Raw genomic sequence first — 21,224 nt, 5'->3', positions numbered from 1 at the left:
TTTAAATAGTAGATGTTTAAACTGAGAACCGGAAGAAACGCATTAAGTACACTCTGTGGGAGAAATGTAATGTCAGTGCACTTCAGAGCAGTTTCTTGAAGAGGAAAAATACCCATACTGTTCTCTTTCCGTTAATTTATCCATTTTACAATACCTCACACTGGAATTAACGTGTCGTTTACTATAGTCTTGAATAGTCTGTTTATTTTTAAAAATTAATCTGTTCTATAGATCCGGGGCTCTATTCCGATGATTGGTAAATTGTAATTTGAACCCCAAGGTTGATCACATAAATCCGCCGTTTGTCCCAGTCGTGAGTCTTTGGCACTACAGCCCCAGTGGGCCTAGGCCTACCTCCATGAACTTCTCCGTTCACTTCGGTTTTTCTAGATCTTACACATTCGGTAGGACTCCTTGGGCGGGTGATCAGCTCGTCGCAAGGCCTCTACCTGTACACAAACACAGAAAAACGCGCACACAAACTAAACATCCATGCCCTGAGTGGGATCCGAACCCACGATCCCGTTTTCCAAGCGAGAGAAGACAGTACATGCCTTAGACCGCTCGGCTACCGTGACCGGCATAAATATAGTTATATAGTATATGTTATCACATTGCCGTTTCTTAAAGACCCGCTGTAGTATGTTCATTCCGGTTCTATAGAAATGTGTTTAAATGCTTATAGGTTTATGCCCACAGTAGTGATAATGTTCTTGGAAGGTACAAGAATGAGCTCTTGTAGGACCCAGCGCACCGCATTCACCTCCAGTACTTTTAATATGTGTTTAAATCGTGCTTTCAACAGCAGTGCCCTTGATACTGTGACGTAAATTCTCCAGAAATGAAAACTTGACTAGCTGTTGCCGCAGGCGTGGAACTGAAGGTTGCACAATACTGCAGGAGCAGGTTGATCGAGTCCCTAATTGCATTAAGGGTTCGTGATGATGTCTGCAGAAAACAGACTCAAGATGGGAACCTGGTGGAAAGGTTTTGCCGCATGTCTTCGTAAATGATATACGTATTTTAGTCCCCTTAACTACAGTAAGCAGAATGTTCGTTCGCCGTGCTCTGGTCTCCAATTGAACTTCTCAACGATTCCACGGATTTTCACGAAAAATGGTATGAACGTTCGAGAACGCCATAACCCCGTTCAGTTTAATTTACTACTGCCTGGTAATAATAGTATGGCTCACGCGAACATTTGTAAGGTGAGAACGCCACCGGACTTAGGTTCCAGAAATTATGTGTGGCAGTAGATCTTCGAAAAGGCCGGTCACGGTAGCCGAGCGGTCTAAGGCATGTACTGTCTTCGCTAGCTTGGAAACCGGGATCGTGGGTTCGAATCCCACTCAGGGCATGGATGTTTAGTTTGTGTGTGTGTGTGCGTTTTTCTGTGTTTGTGTACAGGTAGAGGCCTTGCGACGAGCTGATCACCCGCCCAAGGATTCCTACCGTATGTCTAACATCTAGAAAAACCGAAGTGAACGGAGAAGTTCATGGAGGTAGGCCAAGGCCTACTGGGGCTGTAGTGCCAATGGAAAAAAAAAATAGATCTTCGAAAAATATGCAGCTGTTGTTGAGGTATTATTGATTATGTCGTTTTTTATAGGATTTGAAATATCGGGATGAGGTTCAAACATTTTCCGTAGCGTTTGGTTTGATGGCGGTAACAATTGAGCGATTGGGTCTAGCAATGCGGAGTTTGGTATGGAGATAGACTCTTTTAAGTATACTTATGTGGTGAAAAGAAACGGCAAGACTATTCTGTAACTGACCGTGGAGGCCCACAGGCTTGTGAGTCGTCGAGGTTCCCACATTTTCTAGACAGTCGACTCTTAGATGGCGGTGAGGTTGTCAACCTTACGCGCCTGCTTGCCACACTTTAGTGCCCAGGACCGTAGTGCGACAAAGGTGCGATATTGTATGCAACACGTTTGACATAGAATCTTGCTAATGTAAAGAATCCTTCGCAATACTAAATTAATAATAATCTTTAAAGCAGGATCTGTACGTTGCAATCGGAAGGAACCCCTTGTTTATATGTCTACTACAAATGCATGGCGCGGCCGCCATCATGGTTTGATACATAAAAATGATATAGCTTTGTGAACCTCTCAGGGTAGTTGTACAAAAAGAACGTCAGGTCAGTCAATCCGGATGTATCCTGCATATTGTATAAATGCTTATTGTTGAATGTTGTTTGTTCCAGGCTTGGCCCATATAACCTCCAGGACCCTTTGCGGGTCAAGATGAGTGCTGCCGTCTCTGGAGGGGTCAACAAGAAACGCAAAAAAGCTGATACGAAACCTCACGCTCAGGCCCAAATGTAAGTGAGAACTACTGAATTAACCCGAATGTACGGCGAGGTCTTTTTTGCAAATACTGCTATGAAGAGAGGAGTCGAATTATTTCCTGGTCTTTAAGAATAAATATGAATATTTTGGGCAGTTCTGACTGCTAATTCTAAATATATTGTCACGTATTCCTGGTTATCATGACTAATTATAATGGCTTCTGGATTTGATGATTGGTTTTGTTGGCACTTCTTTACAATTACAACCTGCAGGACGTCTGTCTGACGGATCTCTTAACGAATATCCGACTGATCTCTACTATTCCCGAGTTCAAGTCAAAGTCAGAGTTATGTTGCGACCGACGGTCAGTCGACCAAGCTATCTTGGAATAAAGCACACGTCTACGGACCAGATCTTATTTATTGTCAGCCAGTTGTGGGTTTGTTGATGTGGGGCTCTCTCTGACGAGAGGACGGGTCTGTCTTTTGCCAGAGTATACTCTCGAATTCACGATTGAATTCCCTTTTATATCTGCCACGCGGCCCGAATAGAGAACACCGTCTTCAAGTGTTCTGTTACTGTTCCTCGTGATTGCGTTATGTCGGAAACCTTGTGTTCCGCTTGGTTTCTGTGTGTTTACAAATTCCAATTTCCGTATCCATGGAAACCGTGTTCCGTAATCAGTCTCTCCATGGCAACGTGTTTGAACTTTCGTTTCCTAGAAACGGCCCACATGTGACAATGTTTATGAAAATACCTAGAATTATGTTTATATTATTAAATGTTAGATTTATTTTTTCTTAATGGTATAGTTCCTACTTCATTTTGCCTGCTACCTTCAAATGACATATTCAGTTTTGTCAAGAACTTTTTTTTTTTTTAATTTTCTCATTGGAAAAGTTATGATTGTCATATGTTCGGGCTTATACTGTAATCTTACGTCTACTCGTGCTTGTAATACACAGGATCTGCTAGAGGCGAAAGATGCTCACTCGCTTTCAGTATTTCCTTTTCTGTGCGTGCGGCCGTTGGAAGCCGTAGGTAGACATGAATTCATAAAATTAGCGTGGGTCATAAATAACATGAATTGGTGACATTAGCGGAATTGCGTGGCCTTAGTATGCACGGCTGTTCTCGTGACTAATTCGTCTTCGGGTTACATGAAGTATAGGGAAGTATCTTGACCGTTTACGATTGTGGTCTTCTGGCTTATGGGCCCCTCTATTCTCTTAGTAGGTTTCCAACGTTTCAGAGGAACGTATTGCATCCATCTTCAGGGTGATTTCGAAATGGAGGAAGTGGGTTCCTCAGAAACGTTGGTAACTATATGTGAAACTACACAGTGTCATAACCAAAAAACATTAATATTTTTATCTTATGTTGCACATCCTGTTTAATTGCTACTTTTCACAGTGATGTAAATTAGTAGTTCAGACCGTCACTAGTTGCATGTGTGTTTTAATGGGTACCTGTTTGATTTTCCGCTCAGCACAAGGGCCGCGCAGTCTACGGCTTGAACAGTGTTCGCTTGCTGGCACGCTGGGATCGTCGGTTTGAATCCCATTCAAGGCATGAATGTATGAGTGCGTTTATTCTGTGTTTGTGTTTTACTCGGTGTAGGTAGCGGCCTTGCGACGGGCTGATCTCCCGTCCAAGGAATCATACCAACTTTATATAGTATTAAGAAATTGAAAAAAGCGGCCAAGGCCCAACAAAACACTGTAGGGCCATAGGTAGATATTTGAGTTTTTGTAATTATGCTCATTTACAAGGCGTAAATATTATATAAATTGCAATATTACTAAAAGGCGTCCTTGAAACAAACCAGGAGCGATATGAGTACAGCTACATAGTGATTTAAGTAACACTCCTAAATGTTTGTTTGCATTATACGTGTTGCACCTGTGTAACAAATGTGATGATTATGGTGACGGCGGTTTTTGTGGTGGTGGTGGTGGTGGTGGTGGTGGTGATTACAGTAGGAGGCGTGCGAGGAAGATTGCAGTCACAGCGTACTTCCTACGTTTTATTTTTATATTCTTTCCGTTTCTGCCACTATACAGGTTGTCCCAGGAGTTTGGTGCCATACCTCAGGAGCGTACTGAGGGTTCTCTATAGAATAACTTTGAAATAGGAACCCATGTCCGCAAACGTAAAATGGCAGCGCTAGGGCGGCATTTAAAATCATTTCGTTTAAACTTGGCGCCTCAATGTCGAACTGCATTGCATAGAGGAACAGCCATCCACCAGCACTCGCGCCATTGTCTAGATTGTGGGGACATCAAAATCAAGTGTTTGGAGAATCCTGCACGACCAGCAACTTTATCCGTATCATCCAACGCGAGTACACGACGTACGAGTAGGTCCAGCTGACTTCGTACAACGAGTTCAATTTTGTCAGTGGATACTGAACCACTGTTTACATCAGCCCAACTTCCTGAATCACGTGTTCTTCACAGACGAAGCGCAATTTACAAGGGATAGCTGGTTCAATTGTCGAAACAGCCACATTTGGGCTGACGAAAATCCCAACGTTACTGTAGTTGGTTACCACGAGGCGCAATTTTCTGTCACTGCCTGGGCGGGCATCATTGGCGATCACTTGTTTGTGCCTTTCCTCCTACCACCGCGGCTCAATGGGCCCTTTTACAAGGCATTCCTGGAACGTATCCTTCCGACTTTGCTAGAAGACGTGCCGCTGATTGTGCGGAGGCAAATGTGGATACAGCATGACGGAGCCCGGCACACGTCAGCATTGTATCACCAGACTACATGGATGCTGCTTTTCATGGTCGTTGGATAGGATGAGGAGGCCCAGTGCCGTGGCCACCCCGATCCCCAGACTTGACACCTCTGGACTATTTCGTCTGGGGCCATGTGAAAAGCCTGCTCCACGACACGCCTGTGGATAATGAATTCGAGCTGTTGGCCAGAATACTTGTTGCATGTGACGTGATCCGTGAGACACCTGGAATAATTCAAAAGAATGCACCAAAGTTTCTTTCGTCGAAGTAACGCATGCATTGAAAATGGAGTGCGCCAATTCCAATATCTACTCTAGCAGGTGAGTCTTAAGAGTTTGGAGGGGGTTATATGCCTGTGCATGCTCTTGGACATTGAGGCGCCAAGTTTAAACAAAATGATATTAAATGCCGCCCTAGCGCTGGTATTTTACGTTTGCGGACATGGGTTCCTATTTCAAAGTTGTTCTATAGGGAACCTCTGAAGTATGGCACCAAACACGCGGGACACCCTCTATATGTTCAACTTAGCCCAGGAGTAACTCCTTATAGGCAGAGGAATTGTCAGCCGTGGCTCTCATTCTAATATCCATTGGTGTACTGAAACGTCACGTAAAGGAGTAGTTACTAGGTCTGTGAAGGCTTGTATAAATACAGATGGTTTAGTGGGTTGAGTGGCAGGTTTTGCATGTCTCCGTCTCTTGCGTCATGAACTGTCAGCAGTGCTGATAATGCAGCTCTTCTTCTTACCTTCATGTTCACTATTCCTGTGTGGGCGTGCTATACGGGAGAGCTCTTTCTCACTGTAAATACCGTTATTAAGGGGGAGGGCATTGCATTTCCCCGAAGCCCGCACCACTTCTCCCGTAGGAGGATCACGACGATGTGTGATGTATCCCGGAGCTGGAGCAACGCAGTATATTGACAAGTCTACTGATCGGGATTCGATATCCAGCACGGACAGGGATTTTTCTTTTCTCCACCGCACCGTTTATCCAGTTGGTGTTCCTGGCTACAGATTCAGAGGTCCCGGGTTCGATTCCCGGCGTTACCAGGTTTTTAGAAGTAGTGGGTCTGGAACGGGGTCTACTCCGCCTCGTGAAGATAATTGAGGAGCTCTTTTAAGGAAATAGCGGCTCCGGTCTAGAAAACTGAAATTAACGTCAGTGGGGATCCGTTGCGCTGACCACGCGACACCCTCTAACCGCTAAAGTTGGCACTAACTTCTCCGACAAGCTGCGATCGCTCGTTCGGTATATTTCGCTTGCGGACTAGAGGCCACGGAGTTTGTTTTTTGGTACTAGTTNTCGGTATATTTCGCTTGCGGACTAGAGGCCACGGAGTTTGTTTTTGGTACTATTCATTCTTTACTTTGACTTAATGGAGCGGGGGCGTGAAGCTGACCACTCACCTTTATCTAGTGCCGGAACGAAGAATGTGTGGAGGTATACCTCCATTCCCACATGGGTTTATATGGTCTCGTGTCTAATGGTGCGTGGGGCAGTTCTGCTTACTTCTTTGCGGAACCTGTTTTGGAAGATTACAGCACGAGAACCTAGCCTGTGCTTTATATTTGTGAGGTATTCGGTTTGATTCTCCGCTAAGTAAATTCCCTGTACCCAACTAATTAAGCACTACACAGTAAAGGCGTATGGGGTAGTGACTGTACATATCCACGTTTTCTTGACCTGGACACTAGTTAAAGGTATGTGTTTCCTTCACGTCTCGGGGGAAGAGCCCCCTGTACCCACTGGATAGGAGGCTGGGTTGACCCCAGAGCCGGTCGGGACGACGTGGAGAAGAGAAAATTCTTGACCTTCCCGGGACTCGAATTCCAACCGCTCTGTCGTTCAGCCCGTAGCCAGTCGCTATCCGGCTCCACTAATCGATGCCATCAAACCCTGGCATGGAGAGAGACTGGTGATGGAGACCAGTCTGTCCCCTGTATTATAATGCCCTCATGAACTGGGTCCCTGTTTGTCCGCAGGTCTTTAGTCGACATATTGAAATCGTCTCGCCTTACGAGATGGGCTCCCTTGAGCGCCACCCTAGGCCGCACCCTCTAGAGGTTACAGATTCCTCCGAGGGATGGGCATTTCAAAATTTGTCTGGTGGCCCGAAGATATGTTATATTGTCTTCCTTGTTCTCATTCTTGTTGACTAGCCATCCATAAAAATTTGTAGCTCATCAGTCATTGCTGCTGTTCTAGGCATTTCAAGCAGAATCATTGTTAGAGTTAAGATCTTGAAAGCTCTGTAAGTTATCAGGATGACATAAAAGGAAAGATCGCCTTTCAGCTGAGTGAGAGTGCGGAACTGGTTAAGAGGAAAACAAGTACCATTAGTCCTTCGGAGAGACTTTCCTGTAAAGTCGCCTCTAGCCATTAGTTGCCATTAAATTAAACTACTTTTTTTTTATGAGAATCTCAGTAATGAGTTTCCCATGGCGGTCATCATATCCCCTAATACCATTTAAAGTAACGCTATCCCTGTAACAGGCTGTGAATGCCCATAGGGTTGTGAGACGTTGAGGGTCTCACATTATCTATACAATTCGCTCAGAGATGGCGGTAAGGTTGTGAACCTTGCGCGCCGGCCGCGCTTTACTCCCCAAGAATATTATTTAATCAATTCCTGCTGCTCATTTCTGTTAGAGGCTGAGTCGATCCCAGGGCCACAGTGCGTCTGGAAGGATTAGGTGAATTGAAAAAATCCAATGACTTCATCGGGACTTGAGTTGCTGTAAATACTGATTTCACATATAAAGCATGTATTGAAGCTGTCCCCCGAAACCCGCGTTGTATCAGGGTCCACTGTAGTAAATATATTCTCATTATATATTGTGTAAGCAGCAGACACTTTAATACGAATAAAGAAATATTGTTCATTCGTCCTACTTCGATATTGGAGGACTTTCATCAACATTTCTTTTGTTCACTGCGGCCATACTAGGACACGCCAGCCTATTGCAAAAGAAACTCTGGGAATAATGTTAATGCATTCAGATTTTATTCATCTCTGATATTGGTGGACTGAAATATCGATGGTCAAGAGTCAGTTGCGCGCCTGAAACTGTCCACATCACTTTCATTCGCTCTTTCCGGTTGTACTGTTTTCCTCGTTTTACCGATTGATATATGAAGGAGTTGTCTTTTGAAACAGATATTCTGCTAATACAGTGTTCACAGCGTTAAGATGTTGCTCTATGTCACCTTTCTAAACAGTCAGAAATGTGTGACCTTCAAAACGAAGTCACAACAATTCGAAAACGTATATTCTCCCCACAACAGCTTCTTAACTATCAGAGTAATATTATCTCACATGATGCTAGCAAATGAGAAACACTTGTAGCAGCCAAATGGGAAAGTTCACACGCAGAAAATCACAAAGAATGGTTTACATAGATCGGCCAGCCAGCCAGCCTCCCATCCAACCGGTACTGGTGACTCATCCTCCCGGAGGTAAAAGCGGCCGAGTCATGAAGGTGATCAACCATCTCCATCTAGCACTAAAAATGTGTGGACCTATTTTTGTACTTCCAACCTTGAGAACCAAATTCACATCCCCTTTCCATTGTATTCTTTGGTCAATGGAAAGTGAATGTGAATTTGGTTTTCAAGGGTTGGAAGTACAAAAATAGGTCCACACATTTTTAGTGCTAGATGGAGATGGTTGATCACCTTCATGACTCGGCCGCTTTTACCTCCGGGAGGATGAGTCACCAGTACCGGTTGGATGGGAGGCTGGCTGGACCCTACGGCAGGTCTGGACACTCTGGAGAAGAGATGGAGAATGCGTTTAAATAAATGAAGACAGTTTCGCTGATTTGTGTGACTCGTCTAGTATTGTTGCCTGCCTTGCCTAAGCTCACGTCGACTGTAGGTGCCTAATATTCTAGCTTCTGTGAGTTCACGGAACTCATTAGGGGAAAGAGGCTGGTTGGGCCTTGTAGTTAGTCCAGACGTAGTAACTAAACGAAAAATTGTTGCCCCTGCCGAGAATTGAACCACAGTCGTTCAGCGCGTTCCCTGTCTGTTACTGATTGAAGGATTATAATGATATTCAAACTGTGGCCTGCGGCCCACTGAATGTCCGTGACATTCTGCCAGATGGCCCGTAGGCAGTTTCAAGGGAAAAAGCAGTGAAACAGTTTTTGTCATATAGCATGTCTGTCTGTCAGTCACTTTATACCTCTACAGCTCTTTGCTGGACCTTGGACACTTTTTGAATTCCTTAATCCTATACACAGTCGATAGAAGTCCTTTGACGGGGGATCAGCTCGTCGCAAGGCTGCTACCTACACACAGAACTACACAAACAGAATAAACGCGCACAATACAGACATTCATGCCTTGAGTGGGATTCGATCTCACGATCCCAGCGTTCGAGAGTGAAGACAGTTCATGCCCTAGACCGCGTGGCCACTGTAATCAGCATAGCATAGCCTACGTATAACAAATTGAAAATGTTTGTCAGAAATCCATCTAAAGGAAATGATTTGCAATAATTTGAGGATGTTTGAAACCGTTTGTACCTAACACACATAGAGAAGTGTTTTAAATTGCTGGATACGAAAAAGTTGTTGTGACGGCTTTAACCATAATTTTTCTTCTGTTTTCTGAGAAGAGGCTAGTCGCGTGTTGTTTGCGGCTAAGGGGAGTGTTAGGCTAGCTGAAGGCCCCCCGCTTGTGCGCCGACCTACCATATAGTCGTCTGCAGTTGCCGGATTTCAGAAACACTGGATTAGAACACGAGAATACTGAAAGTCATACTTAAATCTGGCGGCATCCTCGCAGAAGTAAACGAGGAATAGCGCGCTTTAAGCTGGGATGGAGACACTTTCGTATTGTGACGAGTGTCAGATTTAAACTTCTTTATTAATCGGAGAATAACCCGAAACGCGCCCACCGTAACAAGCTTGTTGACTGACGATTATAGAACCGTTACAGTGGTCAGTATTTCAGTTCGTGTGTGAGTTATTAGAGCATTTCAAGGGATTGGCGTGGTGACCCACTTGCTAATGATGTGGAAATTCGTATGTGCAGTATATTGAATTTGGTTGAAACTCGAACTATTGCTGAATGAACGCGAATTTCGTTTGATGTGACCGTTCTGTTGCTTTCAAAATCCGACTGTGTTTAGACCCTAGCCGTGACATGAGGTGGATGACAGGCACCTTACAGTTTCCGGGCGATTAGACTTTGCTCCCAACCATGTTTTGGCCTCCCAGGTAGCCGTTCCTCAGTTTCTCCAGGTAACATTTTAAAGTCTGCCACGGCTATCTCCTAGTATTTTTGGATTATTCATCTGCGCAGACGGTAACAGTGACCGTGCAGTCTAAGGCATTAACTGTCTTCGCTCGCTCGGACGCAGGGGTCGTGGGATCGAATGCCACTCAAGGCAAATGTTTGGTGTGTGTATGCGTTTATTCTGTGTTTCTGTTGTACTTTGTTTAGGTAGCGGCCTTGCGACGAGTTGATCACTCGTTCCAGGAGTCCTGCCATCTGTGAAAAAATGATTACGGAACTGAATAAGAGGCCTGGTCACTGAATGGGCCGAAGAGCTATCGAAAAAAATCATCCGAGATCGATCCTAGCATATTACAGTCGCTGCTGCATTACGTCAGCAGTTGGCTAGAACAAGAGGCGATTGTTGTAACACTCAAGTAATATCTCTGAGGTTTGTCGCATTTGCCTTTGTTCCTTTATATTGGGTCAGCATCACCTGGTCTTGAGTTCAGTATCAGACAAGTATTCACTTTTGATCGGGCGGATTTCGGATTACCGCCACGGCAGACCGATGGATCTGTTAACCTTTTGAAGCCTGAATTGAGGTAAAGGCCAGGTCCTCCCTGAACTTAATTAATGAAGCACCACGCCATGAAGACATCGGGGAGTGTACGGAGGTGAGTGGTCAGATCTATGCACCGACCGCTTTGCCCCCGGGGGAAGAACTCCCTGTAACCATTCGATTGAGGGCGGGGGCCGGAGTCAATCTTGAACGCTGTACAGAAGAGTAGTTTCTTACCCCTGCCGAAAATCGGACTCTGGTTCCTCGAATTCCCGCCCTGTAGCCTCTCGCTATACTGACTGAGCTGTCCCGCCTCCTTTGAAGTCCCGAAGTTCATTTAAATAGTATTTTAAAATTAGGTTCCTGTCACACAGAAAACATTGCATTTTCATTACAAAGACCATAGAGATGAATTATGTTTCAATGAGATAATTGTTGTTTTTCTGAGAATCGTACGAAGTTCATAAGTGCAAACTGCGGAATTCTTTTTGATATTAGAGCAGTATGCAAGCCAGCACAGCAGCCCCTGTGCCCTGAAGAGTTAATAACTTTGGGGTTGACTGGGTGTAGACTGATTAGATGGATTTTTTTCCCCTTGGCACTACAGCCCCAGTGGGCCTAGGCCTACCTCTATGAACTTCTCCGTTCACTTCGGTTTTTCTAGATCTTACACATTCGTTAGGACTCCTTGGGCGGGTGATTAGCTCGTCGTAAGGCCTCTGCCTATACACAAACACAGAAACACACACACACACACACAAATAAACAACCATGCCCTGAGTGGGATTCTAACCCACGATCCCGGTTTCCAAGCGAGGGAAGACAGTACATGCCTTAGACCGCTCGGCTACCGTGACCGGCGATTAGATTTATTAGGACGCAGAATTCAGATAGGGTCAGGAATTTATTTGGAAGAGAAAACGTACAGAACATTGATAACAAACATTACCGTAACATGGACATAGAAGAATGTGAGAACATTTACGTATGGTTAACTGATTACCCGATCATCAACTTGAAGGAGAAGAGCGAAACTTGTTATTTGGAAGAAATGCATAAGTAATGGAGGGACAGAGACGAGAGAGGGGTGACGGATGTGACCCTATTCAGGAGAAGACGTGGATGTATGATGCAGGCAGAGTAAGTCATAGCCATCTTCAAACTCCTTTCGGAAGATAATCGTATTGCTTTTATACAAAATAACGATGTTAAATTTGCTTGATGTTCGTATTGTTACGTGTTTTAGTGGCTGTAGACGGGGTTTGACTTTGTGAATCGATTTATTGACCATCTACAGGTCGTAATTACAGATAATTATTACACTGTTGCTGATTTCCACACTACGAATCACTCAACAGTAAGTCTTCACAGTCTGCTTCCACTGGTCTTGGTAACAGCTCTCCACAATGGCTGTTCTCTGTCTTCACTAGACGTTTCCTGGCAACGAGGCTTAGCAGTGGAGATTCTTCCGCTTCCGTTGCCTCTGGTTAACGCTCCACAGGTGAACTTCAACTGCAGTGCATTCACTCGCTCAACAGAACACGGCCGGCCGAGTCATATAGCCTCGGTGCGGATCTACAGGGAACACCTGCCTGAATCACCTTTTGTGTAACGTCACCGCGCACGCGTATGTAGCTGGCGCTACATAGCATCGGGTCTCTACGCCACAGTATGTTCAAAATGAATGCCACCCGAAAGACATCAACCCATAGAAATGACAAGGCCAAATATTAATCATATTTTAATAGTTGTTTAATGTATTTAATTTATCGCATAACGTTTTCCTTAAGCAGTGCAATGTCGCCTGAAAGGGGCTGGTAATATGTACACACTGTTGGTGCGAAATCCCGAAGAATATAATCTTAGATGGTAGGTTACTATCGAAGTGGATGTTAAAGTAATAGAGGTGGAAGAGTATGGATTGATATTCATCTAGCCCAGGGTGGCTAGTTCTGGGCTCCTGCGGAAACTGCAATGAAATTTTGGCTTGCATAAAGGACGGTGAATTTCCTGGGCGGTTAGGCAACTGTTGGCTTCTCCTTTCCATATGGATAGTTAATGACAGTTTACTTGAACGCAGGATAATGATGCAAAAGTGTACCGCATTTGATAGACGGCAGAACGCCATCAGGAAGGTTATTTATTACCGTGGTACTTCCTGTTGAATTGTTTATTTTTAGTTGTGAAGCAATGTTGAAGTTTTATTGCAAGAACTGTGTCGGTTTGTTTATATCCTTGGTGCTGCCAATGTAATGTCAATATGTTTATGTATATGCTGAGTGCGCGCATTGCTCGTTCTTGCTAGGTTGGGGTATATATGCCTTCATAGTATAGCTGACTAGCGGTGCGTTCACACATGAAGACGTAAGTTTCTCTGCACTTTTCCGGTAACCACTACAGTTTAAATATACACTTCTTGGTATTTGAAATATATATAGAATTGATCTGATATTTAAGTATTTCTTATTGCTAGTGGGGTGGGACTAAGTCCCTTGTACTGAGGCCACTTCTGGCCTATTGTACCAGCCCCAGATGGTAGGTGAGGGTGATTGTGGGGCAATTGGTGGAATTGAGATTGGCAAGGGAAACCGAAGTACTCGGAGAAAACCTACCCCAGCGCCACTTTGTCCACCACAAATCCCACTTGACCAGACACGGGATCGAACCCGGGCCGCCGCGGTGGGAAGCCAGCGACCAACCGCTTGAGCTATGGCGCGGTCTGATGTTTAAGTAATGCGTACTGCATTTTCTGATTCTGATTGTAGGCAAAGTGTTATAACTGAAAATGATGTATGAAAGTTTTTTTTAATTTATTTTATTTGAGCATCCTGTTGCGTTAGTTAAGCGTTTGATATATACTCCTGTAAATGGTAGTTCACACACACCCGCCACAACAGCGTACGGTATAATAAATCACATCGTAGCCGAGAAAGAACACAAGAAGGAAGAATCCAGCTTGTTTTTCAAAAAACTTTTAGAAATGCTCGTCTTTCGTGCCTATGGCATGTTGACTGCAGTGTAGCAATTTATACGAATCGTCTTATATCCATGATGATGGCACCTTGCTGTCGAAATTTGTCGTAAATTTATATCAAAACATAGACTGAGTGGTTGTCTAACAAACAAGCTGGGAAAGCGTTGCATTTGTAGACAACGCCTGTTGCCGTTCTTGCTGATTTTATCCGGTTATATGTTGGTCCATCGCCTGAACTGCCTGCGGGACTTTGATTCATGTTTACTTACTTACTCATGGAGCTGAGCCCTTCTGCAGGAGCCGACAGTTCTGCACCTACTCAAGAATTTCGCGAATGTGCATTACCGTGCTCACAAGAGCCCTCCACTGGTCCCTATCCTGAGCCAGATCAATCCATACCATCCCATCCTATCTCTCTAAGATCCATTCTAATATTGTCCACCCACCTACGCCTTGGTCTTCCCTGTGGTCTCTTTCCTTCTGGCTTTCCCATCAATATCCTGTACGCATTCCTCGTCTCCCCCATTCGTACTACATGACCTGCCCACCTCATCCTCCTTGACTTGATCATTCTAATTATACTTGGAGAAGAGTACAAGTTATGAAGCTCCTCATTATGCAGTTTTCTCCAACCTCCTGTCACTTGCTCTCTCTTCGGTCCAAATATTCTCCTGAACATCCTGTTCTCAAACACCCTCAGTCTATGTTCCTCCTTTAATGTCAGAGACCAAGTTTCACCCCCATACAGAACCACAGGCAAAATTATAGTTTTGTATATTGTCATTTTTATGTTTTTGGACAACAGACGAGAAGACAAAGGGTTCTGGACTGAATGGTAGCAAGCATTACCCGAGTTCGATATCCTCATAATTTGTTTCATGTTTAGTATTTATAAATTGTATTTCATGCAGTGATGTATGAAAATGGGCATAATGGCTTGAAGTTTATGGGTAGTTCACATAACAACTAAAGTAACAAGATTTGCAGGAGTGCACGGTGTACACTAACATGCGCGTTTGGCGGAAGGAATTGTGACAGTCCATCCTAGTTCCACAGAAGACTCATGTGCATCTAACGTGAGTAGGAGAGTACATTTATGTGGGGAAAGTGTGGAGGCAGATCCAAAATGTGAGCAGAGAAGTGATTACTGAAGCACTGAATTAAGAGGATAAGCATGTAAATACGAAGGTACATAACTGTAAGGTAACGCTAACGTCATCTCTGGCCTTAATAAATTAAGCATCACGGTATGAAGACATACGGAGGAGTGCAGGTACAGCTACGATTCTTGACGTCGGTACAGGGTTGAGATGAGTGGTTAGCTTAACGCTTCTGCCCGCTTTACACCCGGGGAAAGTCGTTGGTATGCATTGTATTAGAGGCTTAGTGGGCCTCAGCCTGTATGGACGTTACGGAAAAGAGAAAAATCTCTTGTTCCTGTCGTGAGCCTAAAGGTTCGGCCACACAGAGCGCTACGTACGCTTTTTTCGCTATACGAACAGAAAAATATCTCCCTTTATTGCCAATGTGACTGGCCACACAGACTTCCGTACCCTATGTTCCCTATGTTAGCTGCGTCCAGAGTGTACGTAGCGTACGTAGCGAACATAGCGTAGCGCTCTTTGTGGCCGAACCTTTACCCTGATTCCTCGGACGTTCAGTTCGTAGCCTCTAGTGTCTCTCCCGACTGCGCCATCCCGGCTCCTTTTGATAATCAATAGTTAAGAAAAATTGTGAGTGTGAATATAGCCTTGATCTATCAATCAGTGGCTCTACAGCCCTTGTGGACCTTCGCCGCTTTTTTGGTTTCCTAATCTATACACAGTCGGTGGGACTCCTTGGGCGGGGGGTCAGCCCGTCGCAAGGCCTCTACCTACATAGGCCAACACAAACAGATTAAACGCACACAGACATCCATGCATCGAGTAGGATTCGAATCCACGATCCCAGTATTCCAGCGGACGAAGACGGGTCATGCCTTAAGGCGCGTCAACTTTACTCGTGCTCGTGCTCGGGAGACTCGTCTGGCTTTTACTTGTGCCCGTAAATTTCGTCCACACTACTTCAGTTGCTCGCCAGGCTTCGGCGCGTGAGGATCCGTATATTTACTCGTAGTGTGTATAGGCTGTATCGTATTTTAATTTATTGGCTATAGTTTTTAAATTTAAAATTTAAAATTTTTCTCGTGACTTGTCATATCGTACACATTACTCGCGAGCATAGCGAGTCACACGAGCACGAGTAATGTGGACGCGCCTTTAGACCGCGCGGCCGGCCACTGTGATCGGCATGTAGCCTTGACACAGCAGTATAATTCCCGTTGTGGCACCAACGTTGGCTCGTAGTAGTTATCTTCCAGTTCAGGTTACGCAGCAGTATTGTAGTAGTGCAGTGATTTGAAATTATAACAATCCCTGATGAAGCCTGTTATAAACACACCCGTCACGGTTTGTGGTAACTGAAGTAACCTTCGTATAGCTTTGCTTGTAGATCAGTTGATGTGAAAATGGCATAAGTAGATATTAAAGTTTCCGCAGCGCACTGCTGTTACACTAAAAGATGATTATGCAATGTGCCTACATCAGCCTCATGTTGTGGTCAGAACTGTATTACGGGAATAAAACAAATGTGATTTCATTGCGTTCTAAGCTCAATTATTTTTCTTTCTGCAATCTACCTTTATGTTTGGTAAAAACCATTCACGATGGTTGATTACGCCAGTTAGGCATATACTCGTAAGGTGACCGTTCTCTGTAATTGACTCTGAGTGTGCAACGCTTATGGGAAAAGTGTATTGGACGTGACATGTGTGATGTTTACTTTTTGTATAAACCTTACGTCTTTCGTTCCGATACTGATAACCAGGGCCCGGATTTTGATGACATGTCATCTGTTTTTCCTTGTATCCTGTGCGATGCTCTTAAATATATAAATCTCAGATATGAGCTGCTGGTTGCAGAAATGTAAATTTCATGGGTAATTTTTTGTCATTTTTTGACATTTTTAGGTTTAAGGTCATTTTTTCATTTTTGGGGTATTTTTTTGGACTTTTAAGGGTATTTCTTGTCATTTTTGGCCATTTTTCTTCATATGTTTTCTGAAATGTGAATAACATGGAAGCGAAGTGTTCTTTCTTTTCTCCTTTAGGTCATTTTTTCTGGATTTTTAGGTCATTTTTCTGGATTTTTTCGGTCATTTTTTAAATATTTTCAGGTCATCAAAATCCGGGCCCTGCTCATAACGTTAACAGTTGTTATTTAATTGTCTCATAGCCCATAACGCATACGGTAACATATATGAGGCGTATTATTATGTGCTGTGTTGCAGTGTTGTCTGCAGCCTTTTTTCGAAACAGTTTTCGCTCCGATAAATTACGCACGCCGGTCTTGAGTGTCCGTAATTTTTGTGTATTTTTTAACCAGAATTAGAATGTTTAAACATCTAAATAAATCTTCCTAGTGAGGACTTTAATTGAAATCCGTTCGGTTTTTTTCGGGTTTCGTGCATATTGACGGATAAACGGAACGATTTTAATAACGCCCCGCAGAGTTGAGGACGCTCATAAAATGCGCGATTTTCTGGAAATTGTTCTAAAAGTTTTGATTAAATTCCGTTCGTTTAAGGCCATAATCATTAATCCCGCGTAGAGCAACTGTTACAGCGGTACGAACGAATTTCTCTCTCTCCTGTATGAGATTTAAGGCGTAATCTCTGTGACGTAAAGGATTAATTAACTCAGCGTAATGAATAACTGAGGGAATAGCACCTCAAGTTCGTGAAATATATTCCGTACTCTTGCCAGTACTTACATTAGTCACTTGCTTGTAGAGCGATGTCCAGGTTTTGCGGTCGAATTTCTGTGGATGTGACTGTAATCCCTATTCTCAGTATCTCTTATAATTATGCAGGTACATTTTAATTTCTTAGTTTGAGTGTTAAAAGTAAAAAAAAAATGTAGGTATCCCTGTAACAGGCCGTGAAGGCCCATAGGGTTGTGAGGTGTTGAGATTCCCCCATTTTCTAGAGAATCGACTCATAGGTGGCGGTAATGTTGTCAGCCTTACGCGCCGACCGCCCTTTACCCCCAAGACCATTCCTGGTACTCATTTATGTTAGAGGCTGAGTCGACCCCAGAGCCATAGTGCGGCCGGAAGGATTAGGTAAATTGAAAAAAAAAAATCCAGCGACCTCATCGGGACTTCAACCCTTGAGCTTCCGGCTTGTAGCATAGTGGCTCAACCAACTACACTACTGCGTGCCCCCTTAGTTTGAGTGTTACTCTTTTAAAACTTTAGTTACTCCAATATTGACAGGCACCCTTACGCATGGCTAAGAATTGCTAGTCCAATGTTGTTTCTGCTTGTTCTGAATGAAATTTTTTATTTCGTAAATGCACGTGTTTTGTGTCTTGTTTTGGTGTAACCATAACCTTCTTAGATAAAGAACAAAACGGATGTGTAAAACGTGGTAACGAAGTGTAGAGCCATGAGTGTAAGAATTAACAAACACGACACACGTAATCGGCATGATATTGCTCTAAACGCAAACAAATTGAATTACAAATCGTGTGCTATATTCGTCTTACATGTTAGAGTTTGTTGCTCAGAGAAGATTGTGCTATTTTAGAAGTAGCATTGACCGACTTCTTTTTACGACCATCCTACTGAAGTATTCGAGGTGATGCTCGCTTCAGAGAAACGCAGATGCTCAAGAGTTGATATAGAAATAAACGCAGAGAAAATTATGTTGATGTTCAAGTCAGAATGATATTGTAATATAGGTGTAGTAAATTCTTCTAAAATACTGCAGAGTTCAAATGACTGGGAATGACGGTAACTGATCGCTTATTATCATCATCATCATGTCCGGATGTGGGTCTTAAGCCCTTTCCGTCTTCCCACAGTGTAGGTTGATACCTCCACCGTAGTTTCTGGCGCCCACTGAGTCGACATCTTTTGCGCAGTTCAAAAACTGGAGTGACTCTTACGGTCTACCCGTGGCCCTCATGGAAATTAATTCCGCAGGTGTCATTAAGATATCAGCTTCTGTAGAATCACGAGTGTGGTTTGTGTTTTTAATTATTATAAGAAATAAGAAAATGATTTTCATTACCTGTGTTTGTTGTTTATTGTTCAGTGCTGTCTGGATGTACTACGATGTTACATTCTGTGCCAGTTATTTCTGTTATGTTTATCCTGATACCTCTCTAATCCTTATGTACCTACTTTTTTATATTCAGCCACATTTCCTGAGAAATTTCAGCTCTCCATTTTATTTAATTATTATCAAAGTTACCTGGTCTAGAAAACCGAAATTAACGGCCGCGTGGATTCATTGCGCTGACCACGCAACACCATCTATCGACTAAAAGTTGGCACTAATTTCGCCGACAAGCGGCGGTCGCTCGGTCGGTATAGTTTGCTTGAGGACTAGAACCATGGAGTTTTTTTTTTTTTTCAGAGTTGCGTCCGTGAATAGATTAAGAGTAGGTTAAATTTCTTGAGCGACGGCTTCTGTTCCATTAAGTTCTAATGTTTTTCCTTCTGTCTTTCAGAAAATACAGATTTATGTATAAGAAATATAACATTGGCCCCTGTATTATTTGGACATAAGACTTTGTAATAGGTAGGACATGCAGACTGTTGATTTTATGTTTTAAGAAAATGATGCTGAGGAGAATATTTAAACCGAAGGGTGAGGAAATACATTATGAAGGGGGGGGATTGCTTTATGAGGATTTTCATAATTTGTACTCTAAATTATATATAAATGGCATATTATTTTTATACTAATATGGGTGCAACACCAGATGAGATTCACCAGAAATTCTCGTGTGTTATAGAACCTTTCGTACTGTTAGCTTCCCTTACCTTCTCCCATATTCCTTTCGGGGCCTACATGTTCACAAATTATGCGCCGAGGCTCACATTTAACGTATACTAACACGCACAAGTAGTCAGTTGTTAAATCGTCTCCTTTACCACTACTCGCCAAATAGTCACTATACACTGAAACAGAAGAGCCGGGATGGCGTAGTCGGTATAGCGACTATGGGCTGGACGACCGAGAGGTCGGAGTTCCGAGTCCCGGTAGGGTCAAGAATTTTCTCCACGTAGTCCAGACCCACTCTGGGGCCCACCCAACCTTCTATGAAATGGGTACCGGGTGCTTTTCCCCGGAGGTAAATCTGCCGAGGCGTGAAGCTGACCACTCACCAAGTAGTGCCTAGGTCAAGAAAATATTGATCTATACGTCCACTCCACCATACGCCTTCATGGCGTAGTGCTTAATTAGTTAAGCACAGGGACAACTTTACTTTTACAGTGAAGCAAAAGATTGTTCGCATGTTGATGACCTGATACATACATACATTCATAGAATGTGCTAACGCAGGGCAGTTCGTTGCAACGGCAATTTGAAATTGCATCAACTCAACTCCGTGATTTCAGTCCGCAAGCGAACTGTACCGACCGAGCGACCGCCGCTTGTCGGCGAAGTTTTAGTGCCAACTTTTTGTGGACAGAGGGTGTCGCGTAGTCAGCGCAACGAATCCGCACGGCTCCTCAGTTATCATCACGAGGCTGAGTGGACCCCGTTCCAGACCCACTACTTCTCCGGGAAAGAAAAAAAATCTGGTAGGGCCGGGAATCGAACCCGGACCTCTGGATCTGTAGCCAGGAACGCTAACCACTAGACCTCATAGGCGGTAATTTTAAATTGCATAATGACAATAATGTATATCAGAGCAAGAGAACTCTCTGTATGTATGCTGAAGGACGGCATCATTGTGGTGACAAAATTGAGGTTCAAATGGTGGCAGATGTAGCTGGGATGGAAGAAATGGGAAATGCATTCGAAGTTAGGATTACCAAACCTGGAAAGGAAGATAGGATGGTAACATTAAGGAAGTTGGGTGGGGTAGGGGGCCGTGAACGGAATTCTCCCGATCCGGGGTACGGATAAGTGGCCGGCCGACTCTGTGAACACGGTGAGAAACTTCCGAGAACTACAAGGGACTGAGGATATCTTTACTAGCTGAGCTACTGTTAGCTTTTCACTGAGGGCTCTGCCCCTTCTAGCTAGTTGTAAATATGAGGATCTTGAAGTAGATTTTTTTTCTGACAGTCTTATGCCTGTTTAATATCTTGCCTCACAGCAGTGCTCTTCGAAACCGCCCTGGGCTTTATTTCAACGGCGTACACATTTCTCCATCTGTGAGCCGATGTTCTAGAAAATGTGGGAGCCTCGACGTCTCACAACTCTGTGGGCTTCCATGGCCTGTTACAGGGATAGCTTTACCTTTTTTATTCTTCCATTTACAGTTTTTATACGGTGAGCTGTTTTGGGGGGAATATATTCAGTTATACTGTTCTGAGTAAAAAAATTGACTTTAAATCTTCCATTACCGAATATGATAGAAATTAG

At 43.7% G+C, this 21,224-nt stretch overlaps 1 protein-coding gene across 1 annotated transcript in view; it reads left to right on the top strand.

Moving 5' to 3' along the window:
* Nucleotides 1–21,224, top strand: part of LOC111869458 (nuclear receptor coactivator 2) — a 124,662-nt gene that overhangs the window by 37,288 nt on the left and 66,150 nt on the right. The window contains exon 2 of the mRNA XM_023861003.2: nt 2,210–2,326. Within this exon, the coding sequence (XP_023716771.1) occupies nt 2,210–2,326 (117 nt within the window). The remainder of the gene's footprint in view (nt 1–2,209; nt 2,327–21,224) is intronic.

The sequence above is a fragment of the Cryptotermes secundus genome, unplaced genomic scaffold, assembly GCF_002891405.2.
Source record: "Cryptotermes secundus unplaced genomic scaffold, Csec_1.0 scaffold689, whole genome shotgun sequence".
Lineage (NCBI taxonomy): Eukaryota > Metazoa > Arthropoda > Insecta > Blattodea > Kalotermitidae > Cryptotermes > Cryptotermes secundus.
Note: the sequence above shows the minus strand (reverse complement) of the source record. Positions and strands in the feature narration are given on the sequence as shown.